Source organism: Lottia gigantea, assembly GCF_000327385.1.
Source record: "Lottia gigantea unplaced genomic scaffold LOTGIsca_25, whole genome shotgun sequence".
NCBI classification, from domain to species: Eukaryota; Metazoa; Mollusca; class Gastropoda; family Lottiidae; genus Lottia; species Lottia gigantea.
Genome location: NW_008708752.1, coordinates 2643159 through 2667924, shown reverse-complemented (window position 1 = coordinate 2667924; position 24766 = coordinate 2643159). Strand labels below are relative to the sequence as shown.

Sequence of the window (24766 nt, the reverse complement as noted above, 5' to 3'; positions counted from 1 at the left end):
ATAACACAGTTAAAACTGTTATCGAAAACCACATTTGGATAATGATTGATGTGCTCGTGGCTTTGTTTATTAAAAACGATTTCGGTATAAATGAATGGATGTGAAATCTGTTTGATATGAATAAATTTGATACCTGAACATGTATTGCAATTTTCTTTCGATAGGGCATCTTCACATGTCAATCTATTAGAACCTTGTTTAATACAAACTTTGTAATAACTTGACATTGTGAAGATGTCAAAAGGGGTTTCAATTATTTACCAAAGTATACTCTCATGAAAAAAAAAAAAAAAACATTTTAGCTCACACTTTAGTATCCAAATGGAATAATACACAATATTTTCTTTGAATGTATAGGAATACAGTCCTCTAAATATTTGCTCTACCAGCTGATACTTACTTTCCAAATTAAAATCAAACATTTTGTTATCTTATATTAAAATGAAATAAGCCAACCATTGAACCATTGATCGACTACACTGCCTGTTTTCATCAAACCATTTCATTTCTACAATTCATACCCTTTATTCATAAGAAAAGTTTTGTCTTAGATAATTTTATATTGTTCTTGCCCATACATTTCACGTGGAATTTTGAATAAATTTTACTTAAACCTTACTGAATGGGAGAAATTAGTTGTTGAATTATCTGATAAAAGAAAACACAATTGCCTCCCTTGTGATATTTACCTTCCCACAATGCCTGTTGCCACCGCCGCCATTGCGTATTTGATGAAAGGTGCGAGCAGACCCTGACTGTTAAAAGTGTAGATTTAGACCATTATAAAATCTCAAACGCTTCGGTTGGAGCTATGCCCTTATAGTTTTATATACATACATGACGTTTGGATAAGTTTTTATTTTATTTGTGTGCCTTTTTGAAACAAATTGAGAAAAAACATGAGTTCAGACGTTCGCTCATCAGCTGCTGCGTCAACAACAAGCGCAGGTAAAAAGAAACAAGGTGGATTTTTATCTCGGCAGGCTAAGTCAAAACAGACGGATCCCAAAGATATAGTGTACGAAGCAGATTTGCTGAGGAAAGATTTTGTCACACCTGAAGATGTTCTCAGATTAAATTCTGTTACTGAAAGTAAGTATGTTTAGCTCTTCTCAGTTATAGTAGGGAGACGAATCAATGAATGGATTACTCAATAACAGAATGAATCATAAGTGTCATGATCCTTTTCTAAGGCTTTATTATGAATGGATGAATATTGTGTATAGGCTAGAGTTTCTCATTGATATTATTTCCTGGGTGACTATTAATAAGCTTATATTTATAATCTGAGGACTGGGGTGGTTTGCCTCATCATAGCATAGCTTATTTTAAGGGGCTTTTTAGAATATTCATATTAAAAAATAATGTAATGCATCATATTATGATCATAGCCTATAATAAATTTAAGCAAAGGCCAAGGGTTTGGTTGTATCATGTATTATAGGCCTACTAGCAGCCTACTTATCACCAAACCAGAATGGTTCAAACTCAAAATGATCTCTACATGAGCCACCATTGTTTTTGATATATTATTTTTGTAATAATTTGTTACATTTATAATTTATAAAATTTACAACTAAATAACTATGGTGGTTACTTACAAGGACAATTTCAATGTGACATCGTCACACAATTGTTATTCCATTTTCTTTACAAGCTGATCATCGATCATTCCATTGTCATAATCATGCCAGTAGTGTCAGTTATAAAATTGAACTCATTTATGGTTGTTCAAGTTGGTTTTGACTTGTACCAGTGCTACAGATAAGATATAAGCTGAATAACACATCTTCAAAGCTTATGTACTTGGACTTTTAGTACCGGTACTGGAACTTTGAAACCAAGAAAAATTGTTACTAATGGATACATGACTGCATTACTGTAAACTGAAATTAATTATTAATAGGTCACTATTCCACTAGAGATCAAATTATTATAGGCCTGTGATGAACTTTGAAATGTTGAAGGACTTTCTTGATGCAGGTGTTTTGCCTTGATTCCTTGATAACTCTGGACTAATGAACGTAAAATTCTTAAACCATCCATATTTTAAATCAACTGTTATTCTCTTTGAATTTTAAAGCAGGTTTTTCCTTAAAGACAAGATTGCACCTGGTCTTGGTATAAATTGTCATTATCTAACCTAGCGTGACTCCATTACTTAATATCAATAATGAATGATAATGACAGTATGAATCTGCTGTAATTTCTGATCTCTTGGCAAGGCAATCAATCTCGCTCGTTTTATTTCCACAGCTTTTTATTTCATAATAGATATCTTCTATCATTTCTTATGTTTATTATGTAAAGGATGATAGTTCAGAACTTTATAACAAGCTGTGGGATGGTATTCTGTCTAAAAAGTTACTACACTACGCTGCAGGTTTTTTACGCTACTGGTAGTCTGATGATTACAACAAAATTTTGTTGGAGAACTGTCTAAAAAAGACAGTTGTCTGCAATAAATGATGAGTCAACTCATTTGCAAATATAATATATGATCAGAAAGCATATTCATATACAAGAACTAATTTTATTACAATGAATTATAATCATGAAGAGACAATAACAATGGATTTCTTTTATGTGACAACATTTTGAATTTACATAGAAAATAAATGTTACGTGAGACATTACCATAAGATTTTTCAAAGTGAAAATACATCTATAGCTATTAAATTAGCCAAATTAATTGATTACGGTACCATTACTTTAGATGTTCCAAAATCAAGAACACAAAGAGGGGATCCAAATTATAGATCTGAGACCAGCTCTGGATCCAGACTGGCAGAATGTAATGAAATTGTGTAAAGATATTACTACTCAGTGCTCATCAATTCTTAGTTCTGTTGTTGCTAGAGGTCATATGAAATTATTCACATTGTAATAAAATGTTGACAATATTAATCTGAATAATTAATGAAACTATTTTATATCGTAGAATATCTATGTCCACCTGAAGCTAATGTTTATGGTATAGATTTTACCCGGTTTAAACTACGTGATTTGGATAGCAACACAGTTTTATTTGAAGTCGCCAAACCTCCTCCCTCAGGTATACATTTTTATTACTCACTATGGGCGTTATTTTCAATATTCAGTTTTATATTTAAGATAATTGACATGCAGGTTGTGTTAAAAAAAAAACTTGTTAGACAAAAATCAATTTAACTTTTCATCACATTTATGGCCACACATAATCACATTAAACTTTCTATATGGAAATAGAAAAGCACATGATAATTTAGTCTGAAACATCTGCCACTAGTCAGCCTCTAATAAATAAATTGACGGTTATCGGCTAGTGTAGAGGCAGAAAAACTAAAGCCTGTTTGATGGGGATTTTCCACCTACAACATATTATTAAATTACCTCTCCGGTGACTCTACATTCGTGTTGGCCATCACCATTTTGGTAGTATCATGTGACTCTGTGAACCTTGTACTTTAGACAACTTGTGCAGTTTTATATAAGCTTAGCCGACGAGAAATTAGTTTTGTTAAAAAAAACTTTGATAGGATCACAAACGTGACATAAATGGTGTAAGGGGGTGTTGTCAGCATCCCATAAAACAGGGCATAATTTTTCTGTCATAGCTATAAGAGGCTGGTATAGAGGCAGATGTTTCGGTCTTATGATAATTTTGACCTGTAAACAAAAGAACAACCTGTTGTAACAAATAATGTTTATGAAATTATGTGTGTATTATGGATTACACAATAAACCCAGGCATGGACAATAATGATCCAATAAGGTGATAGTTATATACATGATTATCTGAAAGACAAATAGGATTATTGATTTCTTTGTTATCTTTATAATACAAGTAACAGTTTGTAGATTACAATAATAGTTCATTAACAGATTGAAGCTGGCACTATTATTATATTATTTGTTAAATCTTATGAAGTAATGTTATACTATGAAGTCTTTTAAAATGGTGTTTGGAGCAAAATGAACCCTTGATATGGTAAATTTGTCTCTAATAAATCCTAAGCAAAAATTTCTGTGTGCTAAAAAATTTGTAAATAATTAAGTTATAATGATTACGATATTGTATAAAAGAATATTAATGAAATGATTATCTGTTTTGAAGATGATGATGATGACAATGATCAATATATAGATGATGCTGATCCTAATGCAGGAAGATTCGTACGATATCAATTTACATCTCAATTTCTTAAACTAAAGACTGTGGGAGCTACGTAAGTATTTTGTTTATTTTTGTAAGTTCAGTTGGATTATAGATATTGATGTTCATTGTTGGTTAAAGAAATAGAATTTTCCTCATTGCTCACTGCTGTTGTCATTAACACAATCTGTGGCAAATGCAAAGCTTTGTTCATTCTTATGAATTGAAATATCAATTGCAAAGTCTTACTAGGTCAGAGAGTAGTATAGGATATGAATTTTGAAGCTGGACTTGAAGATAGAGTTTGTAAATTAACAACAACAAAAGATCCAATACCAGAAATAGAAATTTTATGGCTAGATTTCCAGTAACATTACAAAAGCATGGTTTGTATCATTTGTTTGTTTTGTATTTCAGTGTTGAATTTATAGTTGGTGACAAGCCAGTGAATAAATTTCGAATGGTGGAAAAACATTATTTTAGAGAAAGAATGCTCAAATGTTTTGATTTTGAATTTGGTTTTTGTATCCCACATAGTCGTAATACTGTAGAACATATTTATGAATTCCCTACTCTGTCAGCAGAAGAAAGTAAGTTAAATTCTTTATAAAAGATTTAAATGGCACATTTTTACAGCATTGTCTGAGCCATTGATGAAGCCATCTAAATGATGATGACAACATTATAAATTATTGCAAAACATATTACAAGAATACTAAAGAATCCCTTACCGCAGACTAACATAAGAATAGGCTATTGATGGGAAATGGCCACAATTTATTTTTTGTGTGCAAAAGGTTAAAGCTTTAGAAGTCCGGATTTTCGGATTTTACTCTCCACAGACATTTTTTTTATCCCTATATTTAAGTTATGGGGCCTCTTCAAAAGTCCAAAGTCCAAATTTTTTGATGATGATACCATCTTAACTTGTCATCTACCTACCTTCATTATCAGATGAGCCATGAGAATAGTCTTTCATACCAATTTATGTTTTGTCCTTTTCAGTTAAAGATATGATTGATCACCCGTATGAAACAAGATCAGACAGTTTTTACTTTGTGGATGATAAATTAATCATGCATAACAAGGCTGATTACGCTTATAATGGTGGTACAATGTGATCTATTGGGTAGGGCATGTCAATCTAATGGGTTGAAGACCAGTCTATTTGTCATTTCAATGTAAATTGACACCAACTCCTACCTATATCATATTACTAATTGATAATTAGTAATTCACTTACGATATTTTTCGTCAATTTTATTTTGATTTATTATGGGACTCTATGTAGTCAAATTTTCTTGATTTTGAACTGACTGCCATTTTTCGTTTAATTTGACACAAAACTTTATAGAAAATCGAAAAAAATTCTCTGACCCAGTGACCAAAAGATTCCAAATAGGTCATGGTTGCTCTTATGTTTAATGACAGTGTTTTTCTATATAGAAAGATCTGACAATGTATGTGGGACTTTGATCAAATTTGGCAGAAAGTAAGAAAATATAAAAATTTTCTACCACTAATTTAAATGCATTCCAAAAGAATTTTTTTCTTAAGAAATCCATCTATTTATTTTATGGGATGTTTATATTAAGTTTTTTTTTTATTCTATGTTGTACCACTAATTTATTTCCAATAATTCCAGGATTTATTTATTTTCATTAACTTTATTTTATCTAAATGTTATTTTGTGTTTTTAAATTCTTTAACATCTAATCAAAGTATTCCACTTATATTTAAACTCCAAACTTTTTTTTCTATTTTCTTCTTTTGTGATGCCTGAAAGAAGAGCGCCAAATTAAAATCAAAACTGTTGCAAAATTTAATTCATTCTTCATTATTGAAAGATGTGAACAAAAACATTTAGACTAGAGTATGGAAATTTTCAGCTTGATAACTTAGTATCAAAATTTAGATTTTTTTGTTGGAATATATATTAAGATTTTATTCTTAGAACCATCAACATCAGGAACTAAAACAATCTATGACAGCCATGCTGTTATTGAAATTTTTTTGCTCATAAGAAAATTTGTAATTCTTGTATATGATTATTTTCACAAAATCTGATTAGTTGATTTAATACTGACTGCACAAGTTTGACCAATCAGAGATCTTAGTGTTCTATATTTTTTAATTACTTTCAATGTGTCATGTTTCTGACAACAGGACTGTAGATTTGAATAAAGGTTCTAGTTAAGGGGACTCTACCACTTAAAATGGATATGAAATTTGAAGTCTCAAACTTGGTAAATAAGTGTATATATTCATCAGCTGGACTTACAGGTACCATGACTAAAGAATAGAATCTCTATATGAAACTAAATAATCATTGAATAATGAATTATTACTTAGTTTTATGGATTTATTGTATTACTAGTTAAAAGGGATTCTGTCCACTGATGAACAAAGACTCATTTTGGCCAAGTTAAAAAAAATTCATTTTTTTTGGTTATCTTAAAGGGTAGTATACCTTTCAATGATATTGATAACGACTTCTCAGATATATGAAGAACCTAACTGACTATTGTTTAGTTTGAAAATTCCAGTCCTATTGATGTGATCTGATTCTATTTTGAAAAAAAAGTTTTAGCAATTTATAATTGACATTTCAATAATTTCAACTGATCAAAATAATAGCATGTAGAAAGTTGTAAATAATTGCTATATTTATATAATTATATTGTACATAAGTAGTGTTAAAACTTTTCTTTTCCATTTCAAACATTGACTCTGATAGCCTCATAATCCCCTCCTGACCTGTTATAAGTCAGACATACCATTAAATTGTTGCTGTAGAAGCAAACTATCTCTATCACTTACTAGAATGAAATTTTGACAAGAGATGCTGTCATCAAATTATATCATTTGTAGCCACAAGTTATCTGTAACTCTTACTAGAAAGATATTTTGGACTCTTTCACTCTTGACAAAATTGATCTTAAATTGATGAAACGAGCTCACTCTAAATTGAGTAAAATGAGAAATAATTTTGCTGTGTATGTTATATTGTGTATGTTTGTAGTGCAATGTTATATAAGTGTATTTTAGATGATATATTTATGAATTATCACATTCTGTACACATTCCAGTCTATAAAGTGAACACAATTCCAAACGAAACTTGCTCTTTACAGTGGTTTCTTGTTAGATTTTGTGAAAAGATTCCATCATGGATATTTTTCAAAAATTTGACTTGTTTTCCTTTATTTTGAATGATTATATAGATCACTAAATTTGCAGTATAAAGACACCCAAACAAAAATCCTTCATAATTTAAAAACTAATATTTTGATATCCTGTTGCTTTGCTCAAATATTGTTTATTTTGATAGACACGTAGATGCAAAAATATTTATTTTTTATTTGCACTATGTATTGTTTGTAATGTATAATATATATGATCACCCGTCCATGCCTTACATAATATATCAACATTTTCATAAGCCCACTGTTTCATTTGGTTCACCCTACTTCAGCAACATTTTACAGTAAGCAAGGAGTTAAATTCCAAGCTTGTAACTATATTCTGATTTTTTCTTTTATTTGTGTTGCTCTAAATATAAAATGATTTTTGAAAATTCTTAAACACGTTTTGGAGTGTTGATTTATTTCACTATTTTCTCTTCACATCCTATGAATCTAAACCTTGTCTCGGCTAAGAATTTATTATTATTTTGGGATAAATGCACTCTAATGAATCTACAAGCTTGTTATCAGAGCTTGGTGTAAACTTTGTCCGGTAGATATTTTTATGTGCTGAATATTCTCATTCTGTCCTTAAAATGTTTGTTCTGAGAACAAGTTCACTAAAATAGGTCATGTAAGAACAATGCCTCTGTAATATTTGCTTATGTGGACCTAATTTTTCATTGTACTGGTAAAGAATGATTGAATATTAAATGTTTACATGTTTTAGAAACAATTCCATTGATCTCCTTACTATTATGAAATATTTATATTTTATTTCCAATTAATTTGATGGTTTTACAGGTATTTACAATTCCAATTTAATTGTAATTAATTGTATTTCATTCAATTATTTGTTAATTGTTCTATTGCATATTTGTCATGCTTGTGGATAGCAATTCTTCTGAAATCAAAAGGGAAATCATTGATATAAATTTACACGCCATGTTTGTTTTCAGAACATGATCAGAAATTGTGTAATAAGCACAGAAAAATGATTATTGGTGATAAATTATAAACCGTTGTATATCAGTGTCATATCAGCTCTTTTGGAAAAACTTGTTTACATATATGCCTATATATTATCTTTGAGGATAAAGGTGCTTACACAAGCATATATCCATCAATCAGTCGTCTATGCCGGAGATATTCAATTCTTCAATAGTTATGGACATTCTGTTTAGTATTACTAAATAGTGAATGGATGTTTGCTCACTTTTGCATTAGTATTTATTGTTCCTTTTGATCTTGGCCTATGCGCAGGTCACTTAAAAGACAGAAAATCTACATTTTCCACTGGAACTTGGTTAATGAGAGTCCAAAATTTTATATCAGTTCTGAAGAACTTTTAAAAAAAATATATGGTGTAACGATCTAGTTTGAGCAAAGCCTAAAAAGTAACAAGTGTATAAACCTTTTAAAATTATAATGCATTGATAGTTAAGATATAATGCACTTGAAATATTATTTGCTCATTTTCCGTCCATTTAGTTTGTGTAATTGTTTTTATGTCCACAGTCCAGCAGTGCTTTGACAAATAAATGTTGTTATGCAGAATTTTTCTTTTTAATATGTTGCTGTGCTCATTGAATACAAGTGGGCACATTTCATTTCATCTTAATGTATAGGGGCCTTAAGCCATATCACAGGACTAAATGAAACTGAATGCATAACAATTGAGACCAAGCATGGCTATCAGTATATTTTCAGGCATTGGTCCAAATCAGGCATTGATGAAAGGATTCCTTTCCGATTTATATATTCTCTGCATCTTTCCAAATTTGGGCCCCTTTGTGTATGAATGAATTGGACAGAGTTGTCAAATTTTTCACTTTCACTCAATGGAAAATATCAGCTATCACTTTTCAGGCTAAAAATCTGACTTCAAAGTTGTCTACAATTAAAATAAGACATAGCCAAGGTTTGTCACTTTAGTAGATAATATTTTTTTTGTGGTGAATTTCTAAGCTGCCATTTGACAACACAATCCCCTATTATTAATGGGTATTAACAAAGTATAGAAGACAAGTGAGATCATGTCTTTTGCCTTTTCTTTTTACCTTTGTTGCTATCTTATCAAACAATGGAAAGAATCATTAATGAAGGGAGAATTATAACTAATTTATCACTCTAATTAATGTGTAAGATATAATTATGGTCAATAGGTGAACACCTGATTAGACACAAAGACTAGTTAATATAAAAGATACTTCAATGACCATTTTCTCATATTGATCAATTGATTTTACATCTGTTCTTTTCTCTGTCTAAACAACCCTATTTCCTTCTGTATAAAGAAGTGTATACAAATTGTGATGGATGAATTATGTTTTCTCTACATGAATGAATCAGTGATTTAAATGAATAAACATTTTTTGTAGAATATAATTTTATATTCCTCCATTCAAAACAGTCTCAAGAGGCCCTGTTCAGTAAATACAAACAAATAAACCATTTTGTTTTCTTCAATCTCATTAGAGAATGAATCAATATCTAACATCAATAATATTCAAAGGCTTGGTATTTACAAACATATTTATGTATTACCAGGCATAATTTAAAATGACGTAAAAGTTTTGGTGTATGAGGCATTTTCCTTTAAAGGAACAAGTACACCATTTCATTTTTAAGCTTAGCCAATCAGTAATAGTGTTCACAGTTCACCGTCGAAATTTGAGCTTTCAAATCCATGTATGTCCAGAATTATCCGCGTTAGAAAGTTAACAAGTGGTTGCCTACCAAGATACGCCCACTCCGTTCATTGAAAAATCGTCATATTTGAACTGGTCCAAGATCTCATCATTATAAATGATCATACCAAGTTTCATTTCAAACGGATGAAAACTGTAGTCTCTATTGTATTCATAAAGAAAGGTTGACACGTTTTTCATAAGTCAGGGGCAATAACTCCAAAACCGTTAGTCAAAAAATCATCAAATTCGGACTTCCAAGATCTCATTATTAATGATCTCACCAAAATGTAGTCTCTCCTATTGTGTTCACAATCTAATTCTGGACTGACAGGGACGACAATATACAACCACATTATAATGTGGGCATACTGTAGGAATTATGCAATTTACGTACATTAATTCTAGTAGAACTGCCCTTATGGGATAAGACAAAGAAAAGACCACTTGGATCCACTTTCTGGTTCTTGGCAAAACTTCTGTACCGAATGATCCAAGCCCATTTAATGGATATAACTGATAAAATTGAATATAACAACCTTTATCAATATTACTTTATTGTCAATTTCAATATGTAAAAAGATTTAGAAATACATTTTATTCCATTGAAAAGGCAACCTGAAATATTTATCAATGAATATATTAACGATAGAATTTTGAAAACATCTGAAAGTTAAAATTGTTTTTTTCTAAAAGAGGGACCCAGCAATAAATGAGTGCTTGAATATAATTTACTTGGCATTTACTAGCACTCTTTCTTAAATGAAAAAAAAAACAATCATTAACAAACAATATAGATAACAAATATTTCATTTAAATTATGTAAAGGTGCTCTCACACCATAGCAATTACCACAACACAAAAGTGTTCATTTGCAACAATACACAAGTGGTGATCACTATGGTGTGAGAGTCACTCAAAGATTTGTCATAGAGTTCAAACTACAGGAGATGTCCAGAGTAAGTTAATTATTCTGAGACATTCTGCCAGACTCAGGATCCGTATCTCCATTACATACATGATTAATTGTAGGTATAATTTACACTTGAAATGATAATTTTGGGAATTACATTATTACTTAAAGGGATTGGTACAAGGTTCTCTATATTTACCAAGGGTATTCAGGACACTGATAGCATCAATTTACACAATTCCAATTTCCAATCATATGCCTGTGGTACCTGCAATTCCACTAAAACTATGTGAAAGCATATTTTGTTTCATGATGTTATCGAATAATAGCAAATTGATGCTATCAGTGTCTCCAATACACATCAAATTTCAGAAAATCTCCTCACAATCCCTTTAATACTGATTACAGCAATGCAGCAGAGATCGACTCTGAAGGAATTTGAAATGATGAAAATTTTAGTTTTGATTACATAGTGGGAAAATCCAATTTTTCAAAAAATTATATAAAATTATTTTTCTAATCTTTTTCACCAAATTATTACTCATAAATAAAAGCTTCCACATGAAATCACATTTAAAATGTATTTAAAAGTTACGTATAACTTTATATTGTGGATTTAATAAATCAGTTCTTGATGGATATACAACTTTTAAACTCCCTTCATGATCAACGATTTTAACTTGCTCTACAACTAAATGATGATTTTTGGGAATTTTAGGCGTGGCTTCAGGCTCAGCTCCATCTTCCTCTGTTGCTTCTTCCTTAGAACTAGGTGGTTCCTCATCTTCCGAACACCCAACACCCATTTTTAACATCTCTCTTAATAGTTCGTCCATAACTTTTTTACAAGAATCCAGATTTGTCGAGCTGGTTACTTCAATTAAGATATCTGTTGTATCACTGCTAATCTAAGGACAAAAAAAATATGAAAAAAACCTGAACATGTACTGCAATAAATCAAGACAATAACTTAAGTTCCACAAACCTCAATCAACTTAATCAATATGATGCATTGTTGTCCAATTTGATCCATGATCTGGCAAAAATCTCATCTTATATTTACTCATACTGACAACCAGTGTTTCTGTCATAAAGTCCTCACCAGGACAGTGGTGTGGAAGAGTTTTACTAACCTTTGTTTTGTCACTATTTGTGATTGGTGGAAAGGAAATCACATTATCTTCAGCATCTTTTAAACATGGATACTGTACTTTATCTTTCAATAATTCTAAATATCTTGAAACAAAATTTGAATTAATGAAAAAGAGCACTAATGTATGACATGTACGACCTGTCATCTTATCGTCGAGCTATCATGAACGTCGTCTTATAGCTACCTTTCTTGTATCACTTATGCAATGATTTGACTGGATTAAGATTTACACTAGCAAATACAGCCAATCATAGCCCACGGCCACGGCAAACATCATAACTTACTGTTTACAGCCATTAATCGAGGTCTCTGATTGGCTGTATTCGTTATGTACAATCCAATCATTATCAAATTGCTGCAATTATACACTGCTGGAAGACAAGAAAGGTATAAAATGAGGTTTGTAATAGCTTGACATTGTGAAGATGGAAACCTGTAGGTGCTTAAAAAATAAAAACAAAATGAAAGTCTATTAAAATTTTTTCCAAATTGAGTTCAGAAAGATAGATCCTTTACTACATGTGCAATGAGCATTTATTCACTTACTTGTGTATTCCACTTATAGTACTTCTCTTTTTCTCTTTTCTCAAAGCTTCTGCATCTTCAAATAAGTTGGTGACCAATTTCTTAGCTGTTACTTCTTTCAATTTAAATAAAGGAGTTATCTAAAACATTCAAACAATTAATGTAATATTAAAAAGAGTATACACATGTATTTAAATTTTTTTGAAAGCAAATACTTTAAAGGGACAGATTCGCCATGCGTTTGACCAATCCAACCTTGGTCTAAGACATGGAAATAATTTTCAAGCTAAGATAATCAGTAATGGTGTTCAAATTCATGTGTGTCCTGAATTAACCGTGTTAAAATGAAGACTTGTCATTCCTTGGAACCCTGCTATATTTAGAAAATAAAAAAATTGCAAGAAAAGAAGATTTTGCTCACTTACCTTTAATAAATCAGGAAACTCTGCTGTATAAGTCAGTGGCCCCTTGATAGATTTTAATTCATGTGTTGCAATTGTTGCTACTTGTCTTTGTTCACAAATTGTGTCATGAAGTTTTGTCTGCAAAAAAATGATGAGGGTGAATCTTATATTTCAAGATATTATAATTCTAAAAACCAGTTGGAAGCTCTAAAATATAAGATTTGAATTTTGAAAAGTGACATGAAAAATTAATTACTGATAGCAAGTTATGCAAGCTTTTAAAAGTTATTCTGCTTTCTTTCTTTAAAATCTTTTGATTTAGTCAAATGTTAAACAGTACCATTTTTCTAACTTCTATTTGAACTTACTTGTAAAGTAATGAAATGTTTGAACATTGCCAAAGACTTTTTGAAATTCAATTTGCGTACAATACAACAAACTATAAATGGCCGAACAGTGATGACAGGAACTTGAACAGAAACTGTGATACCATTTTCTTCTGAGATTGGAAAATGTAAAATATTTATCATATCTTTAGTCAACTCTTCTACATCATCATCATCTACTTTAGCTTTCTTTTTTTTCTTAGGCTTTGGTTTCTTTTCTCCTTTACTCTCCAATGCACGTTTTTTCTGGAGTTCAGTAGATAGATAACTCATCATTCCCTTCATTTGACCTTGTTCAACCATTTTGGACAATCTTCTCTCAGTAATAGTATTACCTTTTCCAATAAACTCCTTTAATTTAGAACATTCACAGAGTGTAAATGGGATATCTTTTAATTTATTGTCAGCGACATCTAAGGTTGACAATCTTGCCAAATTATTTAATCCATCAGGTAGTTCAACCAGATTGTTATGGCTGGCTTTAATTTCTGTCAGATAATCATGATTCTCACACATACCATCTGGAAGATATTCTAACTGGTTGTAAGAAACATCAAATGTGGTTAAAGCTGTCAGACCCTCTATGGCAGGAAGTTTAGTTAGCTTGTTGACACTCAGATTCAATGTTCCCAAACTTAATAGAGTGTTCAATTCATCTGGAAGACATTCCAGTTCATTGTTTGATAAATCCAACAGTTTCAATTTTGTTAGCGATCCAATTGATGCAGGCAACGACTTCAATTTGTTGTTTGGTAAACATAATCTCATCAAATCTGATATTTTGCTTATGGAGTCAGAGAGCTCCACAAGACTAGTTTTACTAATCACCAGATAATTAAGATTAAGTTTAAACAATTCTTTAGGAAGACCCTCATTTTCTATTCGTTCACTGATTTCAGATCCTTGAAGAGTGAGTTCTTTTCTCTTTTCTTTCCTTGCTGTTGAAATTTCAGGCCATTGCGACGCCATCTTGAAAGCATGGACAACCTCCTCTGATCTCCAAAATCTGAAAACTGCACAAGGGGCGTAACTCTCAACAAATTTCTGTAAAGTGAAAACAGCCGGTCTAGGTTAATTTCACGGTGATTGCTAGTGTTACAGTGTCTTGTATCGACCTTATTCCCTTTATTGCACAATTACTGGAAATTGGTATTGCATAATCAATCCAATGTCAGTTGTTGCTGGTGATACTGATAGAAATTAGTGATATTGCATGATACTAAGCAACTTCTATTTCTAAATGAAAAATAGAAATGGAAAGTGTTTTTAGTCGGCCTATTGTTGAGTGGTGTCGGTTGATAATTCCACTTGATTGTGTGAAATTTTGTATCTCGTCACACCTTTTGGCTTATAAAGAGTACTATAGTCGCGTCGGGGGATCAGGGGGGCAGTAAAATTTTTCTTGGAAGGCGGAGAATGCAACTAAGTCGATTTTGGCAGTGAAAAGTAGAATAAATTTTTCATTTTTCTGTCCCGAGGGGGAACGCCACTTTACTTTTGGAGCTTTTGCGTCTCGTTTAAGTTTTAAAAAAAACCACTTATCAACAAGGTTATTAAAATGCAGTCAAATAAAATTGGAGATATTTTATAAATATTATCGCCTTCTTTTCTTTGTTTTTTTTTTTACCAGCACACGACTTACTGAAACAAAATAAATATTAATTAGCCTACTGTTTCGCTTTTAACGACACACTTTTATAATGACTTGACACATAGTCGATGCAATGACTTCATAATTACGTGACTATGATGCAAAATGTTTGGGTGTCAGTTATAATTCTATAAGCCTCTAAAAAACCTCTATTGATTATCCATTCCACACGGCTCTTTAGAAAACAAATTTTGATCAGCTCAAAAAGGTCCATTTAATCCCAACTCATAACCCTGGGGTCTCGGTGACCTAGTGGTTTTAGCGCTTGCTCGTCAACTTTAAGGCCGTGGGTTCGAATCCCAGTTGAAGCTTTTAAAATACTTTTTTTTTTGTAGAGTCAAACACTGTCTTTTCTATCATTTTAAGTATACCGATGGATCAGGCGCCATGGGAAATAACTATCCAATGTTTACGTTTAGCCAATTTACAGATGGGTTCCCTTATTTCCATTTATGAAAATGAAAATGCTAGGCCTAATACTTAGGCTATATGATTAGAAAATGTAGGTGTTCTTATGACTTGGAAAAATACCAGTTTGTCTCATGTTCATAATTAATTAATAATTAGCTAAATTAGAAGAGAATTGCATGCAGAATTCCAATGAGTGACCAATCAAGAAAGGTCAAAAAGTCTTCTTTTGTTTATCCAGACTGTAGCCTACATAGGCTTACATGGACATTAATGAAAACTTTAAAACTTATTAATTATATGCAATAAGAACATAATGACATAGATTAGAAACACCAATTAATCATTAAGCATGCTTAATTTGACAATAAAAATAAGGAAACTGAACAAGTCTGACAAATAGATAAATTGTTAAAGAATCCTATAGAAAATATGATTGCAATGCACAAGTTAACAATTCTTATTGCTTTTAAGCTGGTGCATATAATTACTTCCACATAAGGCATATTAGTTTAAATCAAGAAAAAGACGTTTTTGCTATGTTTATTTATTTTGTACCATTGGGATATTTTTTACCGACGTTATTAGCGGCTTTTTCCAATTCCGTTCAAAATATCTGCATATCTGAAAATATATGAGCAAAACAATGATGAAACAAATATGGAACGAAATGGAATAAAACAGAGTTACGTCCTACTTCTTTCTATTCGTCAATTAGGCTTATCTAACGACCATCTTATTCGGTGTCTAGTAACTTTTCCATGCACAAATATATATCAGATGAAATTATTTCTCTTCCAAATTAAATTAATCTAAATAAATAAATAAATAAATAAATAAATAAATACCTTAGGGACATACACCACACAGAATATTACAATCAGATGGGAAGTTACTAAATTTTATACAATCTGCCTGATTTTGACTAGCACACCACGGTTCTTGACCAACACTACAGTCCTCTGAAAATAAGACAAAGCTAATAAAATGTATGAAACATCTCGTTAAATACAGATATTCAAGGACGACAGTGGAAACACCTTTTATAAAAATGTAAACGTTGATTGATTTGCCTATAATATTCAATTCGTTGTTCGAATTAGTAGTGAGCACCCATGATTTACAGATGTATCTAGCTTTGATATCGGTTGGTTCATATGAAAAATAAGCAGCAAATCTTGGTTGAAACTCATCTTAATATCCTTGAGAATAACAAAGAGAGGAATGGCCAGCACTAATGGATTCTAATAGTTTCAAGAACTATGACAGTGCAAAACATTTGAAATTGATGAAAATAATATGGAAAGCAAAACTTTGCTTCTAGGTGCTATAATCCTTTGATCTCAACGTAATGGCTCAGGTCGACCTTAGGTTATAGCATCTTAGAGCATAATGTACTTTCAACGACTGCTAGCCATTCGCATGGATTAAACGCTGTCCATTATTAGTTGTCCTGTGTACATGGACGACTGAAAGCAGGAGATACCATCAATTGCTCATATTCTTTCGAGCATTATTGATTATTATCGTCCATTTGAGCGGTCGAATTCTTGCACCTTCCATTATTGATCAATTTCTGAATAAAAGCGTTTATAAAATGTCGAATGCAACGGATACGGTGAGATGAGCCCACCCTAGGTCAGAGGAAATGATGAAACAATCTTTAGAACACAGAGAGAATTTAAGGAATTGGGTCAGAGAAAACTTACTTTCAGCACAAGTAGAACCAGTAAAAGGAATATCACAGGCGCATTCACAAGTACCTATGTTCAATGTTCCGCCATTTAGACACTCTTTACCATCACATGCTAGAACCAAAAAATACAAATATCACATGGAATACATTGTACATAAATTTTGACGACCCATAAATTTCAGTAAGTAATTCACGAATATTACAATTCAAAGAGTAAATTACAAATATATTTCAGTGAGTACATTCACAAAAATAATAATTTACTGAGTAATTCACAAATGTCTAATTTCAATGATTTATTTACCAATATATTTCAGTAAGTAATTCGGAAATATAATATATCAAGGAGAAATTCAGAAATATAAAGAGTTATTCACAATATTAGATTTTAATAAGTAAGTAAAAAATGGTACATGTTAGTGAGTAATTCACATATTATATCGAGGATTATACTCTACTTACGTGGTGGACAGACACCGCACATGATGTTACAATCAGTGGGGAAGTTAGAATATTTAGGACAGTCGGCAGCAGTGTAGTATTTTTTACACCACCATTCTTCTTTTCCAGGACAGTCTTCTGCAAAAACAATGTATTGATTTTAATTGAAATTCACATAAAATAATCTTCCTTTGTCTTCAACTTTTTATCGTCAGAATGGGTCATTTTTATTACATTAGCTGACAAAATTTAATCATATGAGTTACGGATATCAATATAAACCTTGATGCATATAGATAGCTAATCACAACCCACTGTTCATGATGAATAGAAAGGAGTTATAACCATGTTATTGCCAAATGGATCAGACTTTTTGTCGTGTTGATCAAGGCTATTCCGATAGGATGAGAAGCGCAAAGTTGACCAGCTTCGAACCCATGACCACCCACATTATTCGCAACCATACGCAACAGGTAAACGCTATGGTTCCAATTCGAATGCTTTTTGTCTGTTACATGTACAAATCTATGGCCTTTGATTATTGACTACAAAGTGCTTGGGCGTGATTAGGTTTTATACCATTATTTTTTCTTGCAGCGGTCGTGAACAATAATAATGGAATTATTATAACAGTGTCGTTTTCAAGGATATTGTTCAAATAACCTTACAACTTACTTTCGGTACAGGTTGGACCAGAGTAAGGGTCTTTACAGGTACATTGACATGTGTTTTGATCCAAAGTTCCACCATTTTCACATTGTTTTCCATCACATGCTGTAAAATGAAGAGGCAAGTTGATATATACTAAGTCAATTCTTGAACCAAGGTAAATCAGAGTAAAAGCATTGTTTTCTCTCTTTTGTATGTGTTTCGTAAACGATTATGACGCTTCCATTTGCACTATTCCGATTTCTCTGAATTAGATATTGGAATTTCAATCAAATCTTATTCACATTAAATCTGATATATACATACTTGTGCATAAGTATATGTATGTTCTAACAAACTATTGTGATAGCCTGCACATCTTTTTGTGTTCATGTAGGCCTACTACTTCACAGCAACATAATCTGTCCATCTAATACACATGTACTTTTTAAACAAATTGTACATCGAAATATTTTGTAAATTTCTTTTTTGTCTCTTTTTTTCATTCATTCATTGTAAGAGCACGGGCTTTTTAGACTTAACATTGTTCTTGTGTATTGGACCTAATTCTGACGATTATATTTATTTTATTTCATTTATTATTATAATTATTATTATTATATTATTATTATTATTATTACAATTTCACGTTCTAACGACATGGTAACTATTTCTATTGGTGTTTCATATTTCAAATACTTACGATAGGGACAAACACCACACATCATATTACAGTCAATGGGAAAGTTACTGTATTTGGTGCAGTCAGCTTCAGTATAACTGCTTCTACACCAAGATTTTTCCGTGTTTGTGCATTGTACTGAAATATATATGAAAATGCATTGTGACGCCTTAATTTATTTGACCTGACAGAGACAGACAACAGTGTGCAATGAGGACAGAATTGGAATTATCGAGCTGAATATCATTATGGTCTTTAAAGAAACATATCAGGCAGTATAGAATATTTAAAAAAAAGTCTGCTCGTTCGTTATAATTTTCATGGTTTAAAATGCCCCCTCCCAAATACATCGTGGCTAATTATTTTGACTCATAACTCTAAAGTATGTCTATCAGAGGCTAATACAAATCAATGAAATTCAGATAAAAATATCACTTACGGGTTTGACATTGGTCACCAGAGTAAAGACTTGGACATGAACAAGTACACGTATTGATATCTAAAGTACCAGTATTGAAGCACAATTTACCTCCACAATCTATAATTTATAAGTGCTATATAAAACAGACATTGCTAATATATCAAATTTATGAACAAGATTATATTGAAAACTTCTAATGGAAAAAAACACTTGCACAAAAGGTAGCAGGATTTGAGCAACGTGCTGTACGTGAAGCTTTCTTTACAAATTTAACGTTGCTTCCGTTTCTGTACACTTTATTTTATATAAACAAAATAATGACAAATATAAAGACAGTTTTGATTGTTTTCAGCAAAAACAAAAGCATAAACATATGAGCTTGGAAAGATTTACATACAGAAATCATTTCCCATAAATATAACTACGTTTTATCTGACTACTGTGTCATTAATTGACTCTTCATGCACGTTACAATCAATTTTGATGTAATATCATTTTCATTCTAATTCATAGATCATGATTTCTGTTTACATAGTAATTATTATAAATCATTCCCGTCACCACGAAGAAGGGCATAAAGAGGCATAACAAGCATTTTACTCAGTCATTGAGACATCTTTGTGGACTTTTTCAACAATTCATGGTTTGTGTCCTCTTGTTCACTAAACAGCTATCACATGAAAAGCTTCATTGAACCTATTGGTTATGTTGTTCATGATGGACAGAGGGATATCGAGACCATTAAAGCCCACAACACCAATTATTCCTTAAACGTTATTACAAGCAACGTACATGTTACCTACAACTTACCACAAAGGTTATCTTTACAGGAAGTGGGACAATCAGAACAACTGCTGGTGCCATTTTTATAAGGAAAGTTAATACTGCCTTGTCTGAAATATGAAATCGAACTTAACGTATAAGAAATGAAATATATCTTAAGCAACATAAAAACTCTTCTAAAGAGTCATAACCAAACCAATAATCTGATATAATAGGAGCCACAGACACTGACTGCTCCTTTAACCTGTAAGTGTTCTTAATATATACAAATAAAAACTCTTTGAGTGAATTTAAAACTTACATTGTATTCCGTGAGTTTAACACTTACCCAGTAGCATAGTTGCAAATATAATACGTTCCGTAAGGGGTATTTGGACAATTAGCTTTACCACAGCCGACTCTTGACGACATATGCTGAACCACCTGAAATGAAAAAAAAAACCACCTTGGTAACAATTGGTGCATATCTGTGTTATGATGCATTGGTTGTAAACGTCGATCTGATAAACAAGAGACTGGTTTTCACCCGCCGTTGATCTGTATCTATAATGGACAAATAGTCATACTTGATCCCAATGACCCAATTTGTCCATCCAATAAGAAATTAATTATGTACTTGTGTATTATCAACGATTTACATTTTGAGCACATGGGGGCAATGTAATTTGCAATCAGGACATTTCTGCCATTAAATCAGCCTTTCTTTTTATTTCTAACTGTCAATTTGCATATACACAAGTGGCCCAACTTCCTAACACAGCCAAATTTCCGTAGATTTTCGCATTCAAGACTTATGTTAATACCTACCTGAGTGTAATGTCCAACGGCTTTACCGTTGATAGACCCGACACCAAACTGGTAATCAACGACTTCATCATGCCAACCTTTAATAGCTGCATTAAGATCAGAGTAACCAGCCGCCATATTCTGTCCTACATAGGTATCTTGTAAAGCTATGGAAATTAATAGATTAAAAACTAATAATGGTATGTAAACGTTCACTGTTACATCTCTACTTTCCTCGAAACGGGCCATGGTTTGGCATTCTAAATTGAGTACTGCAGTACTAGATGGTAACGAAATGCAATATATATTATGTCCTTTAACCTACGAGCCTAAGTACAGAACTAAAGGTTTACTTTCCAATTCAACAATACATAACGTGGCATAATTAAACTGTAGTCACATATTTGAAATTAGGAGAATGGTTTGAAATTCTAGAAAGAGTAATGGGTTGCTGAAATAAGGCTTTATCACCAGAATAATCAAAATGGCATTTTTGAATAGTAGGAAAATGGTTTGAAATTCTTGAAAGTTCTAATTTTTTTCAAAATGAGCTATATAAGTTTGGTAACTAAATGTTTAGACAAGTGTATCCCTTTATGACTGATTTTTTTTTATCTTATATAAGGATGGAAACAGCCTGATCATTTACCCATGATGACAGCAGTGTAGTTTCTATAGTATATAGATATACTTCTTTTTTTCATCCTTATTTGTTCAGATGCTATAGTTAATATATATCTTTACATAAACATTGTCCAGATGGTTGTATTGGTATATAGGATGGCATAGATTATCGGTTTTTTTCTGAACTACTCATGATCTGGTAATAAAATAGTCCAGCTGTTTAACTGTTTCACGAACAAACATTGACTGGATACCAAGGTTATTAACTTTTTTTTATTGAATATAGTATTGATTATTTTGTAAACGCTTTGTAACAATGTATTTCATCTTCACATTGTCAAGCTATTACGAAATTTGTCTTATACCTTGACTACAATAAACACCTTTCTGGTATCACGGAATACATCGATTGGATTGGATTGTACGCTTGCGAATGCAGCCAATCAGAACCATCGACACAAAGACTGTAAATATCGTATCCTATGGTTTACAGACTTTCTGTCGAGGGCTCTCGTTGGCTGTATTTGGTATTTTTTCAGGACAGTGTCAATCTTGGGTTGGGTTGGAAAAGAAGAAACTTTTGTCGAGCAATGGGATACGATCCGGATATCCGGTCTGTCTGACCAGCCACCGCAAACAGTAAAAGAAGGGAACTTACATATTGTCTTCCTTGATTTACCAGCATCGTGACCACTTCGGCATTGTTGAGCCCATTTTGTTGCAATTGTTGCCAACTCATCATCCCAAACCTTTTAAATAATCGTAAAATAAAATAACCTCAAAATAAAAATCCTAAAGTACAAAATAAATTATTACTACATAGCCTGGCATAGTACAGAGAGAGACATTTTGACAGGACATTCTAAACATTCTAACTTGAAAGGGATAAGTACGAAGTTCTTGCCTTAAAGTCATTTTTTTAGCACGGAGTTTCAGGTTATTGTCCCATCTGCACGACTTTACTTAGCATTTCAAAATAATGTACTCACCATTTTCTGCATGTTGGTAGCTTTAGGACTCACATTCTTTCTATAGTCATTATGAGCAGTCAAAGCCCCATCTTTCTCGGCTTGTGTCAGGGGTACCTCGGTACCAACATCGACCAAACACATTGAATGTGAAGGAGTTAGAGCTTTGTAGTCAGCATTACAGTTAGACTGAAGATATACGAATAATACAAATAACAAAAACTTAAAAAATACTACGACTGCATTAGAGAACTATTTACCATCGCTAATATGCAATAATCGAAAAGTGAAAAAAAAAAAGAAAAGAAAAATAGCAAACCAAACATTATCATATCCAGAACGTATGCTGAATCGGCAAATTTGCATTTGGCGCTGTGAAAGAGCGAACACTTCTGGCTAATTTTTTATGATAAGAATGATACGTTCTTACGTTTTTACGAGCTTGAAATTGGACGCGTATAGAATATAGGCGTTAACTCATATTAAATAATTCTATTTTTTCATTCCTCTGCATAGGGTTCATTTGTGGTTAATTCTTTAAAAAAAATCTTTGAATTTCGTTATGAATACGTAATATCTCTCTCTCACTTCTATTCCCATGGCCTCGAGGAAATATGACGAATGAGGGTGTGGTTTGGTCACTATGTTCATCAATATGGCTTCAAGGGTGTTTTCGAATAATAACTAAATGCTTTTATTTCTCCAAATTTATCTAAATATGCGAAGAAATTACCGTCTAGTTTGAAACCGAGAAATTGCAAGTGACGGATTGATGGACGCCCGCCCTTTGGACAACTAGAGTTTAACTGTAACATACGCTTCATATTTCAAGGGAATGTATATAAAAACTAAATTTTGGATCGTGATATGTGAATAAAACTGTGTAACACATAGATAAAAATAAATCCAGCTTGGAGCAAAATTTGAACAAATTTGGAAAATCTGACTGAAAACGCCATAAGCAAATGAAGATTATAAAACAAGAATTACTCTATCGTTTAACATTATTGAACAAGATATTCAGATCAAACATACTTTAGACTCAGAAACGGGAAGTTTTAGCTAAGTCAATCAGTAATAGTGTTCACAGCTCTCAGTCGAATTTTGACCAGTGTCCAGAATTATCCGCGTTTAAAAGTTACAAAGACGAGTCGTCTTTTTATCTGACTGCCATATGTAGATAGAAATAAGGACAAAATCCTAATTTGAGATTTGAAGGAGTTTCTAGTACTTCGGAAAACTATTTATACATATTCAAGACTCAAATCAACACCCAAAATTGGAATACCTGCCCCTTTAACACAAATTATCAAATCTGTGTACTAAAGCAGAGTCAACCTTTGCTGTATAACTCATTGCAACAGCAAGGTTACGATATATAATAGACTTTGTGGTGTCACAAATAGGAAACGAATACCTTACTAAAATCTCATTCCGATCTCATTAATATTACAGATTATACTTACATTGTAGTTTAGATTAGTTTGAGCTGCAGCGTTATTTGCTGATCTTTCATAACGACTTAATTCATTAAGATTCTCTACAGAGGCTGAAATTATTAGAAAATAACTGTAATGTTTTGTAAAATGACGTCAAATGGTCAAAATGCGTATAAAAGGACTGGGCTCAAGACAATATAGTATCAGGCGGTTGTACAATACTTCGTGGGATCTTGGGTAGCGTATGAAAGTCGGTTTACCTCATTCCCTCATTCGTGGCCGATGCAAATGGGCACGGAGAATCCGGGTTAAATCAATGCCTAAAAGACGAACCATGGACGAGATGTTAGATCCTCGAAATTTATGGTTATTATTCTTGTAAAATATGGAAGTTTATTTCATTTTTTTCTGTTGCCACTGGTGATTTTAATAAATGAATAAACTGAATGAATGAATGAATAAATAAATGAATAAATGAATAAATGAATAAATGAATAAATGAATAAATGAATAAATAAATGAATGATAACTTACATATAACTGCGGATTCAATTCTTAAAATCTGCCACATGACCAGTATAATGTAGAGACGATTCATTTTGGAGATCTTTATAAGAAATACCTAGACAAAATGTAATGAAGTCAAATCAGAATTGGTTCTTAAATAGGTTTCCGTGATCTGATAAAATAAGTAATAAACAAAATATATTCCGGTGTCTGGACAGATAAAAAAAACTAATTGAGAGTTTATATATTGGTTTAATTAAAGGCAATTCATTGTAGGATTATTGTCAGTCACAATCATACAAAATCTATTAACATAACCAAC

At 31.9% G+C, this 24766-nt stretch overlaps 4 protein-coding genes across 4 annotated transcripts; 1 reads left to right on the top strand and 3 right to left on the bottom strand.

Annotated features, from left to right (window-relative positions):
* Nucleotides 1–899: 899 nt before the first annotated feature.
* On the top strand, nucleotides 900–5256 carry LOTGIDRAFT_117117 (hypothetical protein; the record flags this gene model as incomplete). Its single annotated transcript, XM_009055740.1, has 5 exons — nucleotides 900–1092; nucleotides 2942–3055; nucleotides 4127–4208; nucleotides 4553–4725; nucleotides 5141–5256. 5 exons carry the CDS (start codon nucleotides 900–902, stop codon nucleotides 5254–5256), a joined length of 678 nt encoding a protein of 225 aa, XP_009053988.1.
* A 5557-nt stretch (nucleotides 5257–10813) lies between these two features.
* Nucleotides 10814–14644, bottom strand: LOTGIDRAFT_188753 (hypothetical protein). Its single transcript, XM_009055739.1, has 5 exons — nucleotides 13373–14644; nucleotides 13026–13142; nucleotides 12622–12740; nucleotides 12056–12158; nucleotides 10814–11830 (listed from the first exon to the last, which is right to left on the bottom strand). The coding sequence occupies exons 1-5, from the start codon at nucleotides 14357–14359 to the stop codon at nucleotides 11507–11509; spliced, it is 1650 nt and encodes a 549-aa protein (XP_009053987.1). The 5' UTR covers nucleotides 14360–14644; the 3' UTR covers nucleotides 10814–11506.
* A 2958-nt stretch (nucleotides 14645–17602) lies between these two features.
* On the bottom strand, nucleotides 17603–20211 carry LOTGIDRAFT_89155 (hypothetical protein; the record flags this gene model as incomplete). The annotated part of the gene is made up of 3 exons (XM_009055544.1): nucleotides 17603–17724; nucleotides 19356–19454; nucleotides 20148–20211. Coding segments are annotated over 3 exons (285 nt in total), but the record flags the coding sequence as incomplete, so codon positions are not given.
* Nucleotides 20137–22642, bottom strand: LOTGIDRAFT_116834 (hypothetical protein; the record flags this gene model as incomplete). The annotated part of the gene is made up of 5 exons (XM_009055738.1): nucleotides 20137–20230; nucleotides 20449–20543; nucleotides 20928–21064; nucleotides 22189–22279; nucleotides 22520–22642. The coding sequence occupies 5 exons, from the start codon at nucleotides 22640–22642 to the stop codon at nucleotides 20137–20139; spliced, it is 540 nt and encodes a 179-aa protein (XP_009053986.1).
* Between the last annotated feature and the right edge of the window lie 2124 nt (nucleotides 22643–24766).

Bases quoted from the DNA above. Each gene is read 5' to 3' on its own strand.
- LOTGIDRAFT_188753 (XM_009055739.1), bottom strand. From the start codon at position 14,359: ATGGCGTCGCAATGGCCTGAAATTTCAACAGCAAGGAAAGAAAAGAGA. The intron at 13,143-13,372 runs GTAAGTTCAAAT...ATTTTTTTGCAG, and splicing joins AACATTTCATTACTTTACAA to ACAAAACTTCATGACACAAT. The intron at 12,741-13,025 runs GTAAGTGAGCAA...TGAATGTTTTAG, and splicing joins AGTTTCCTGATTTATTAAAG to ATAACTCCTTTATTTAAATT.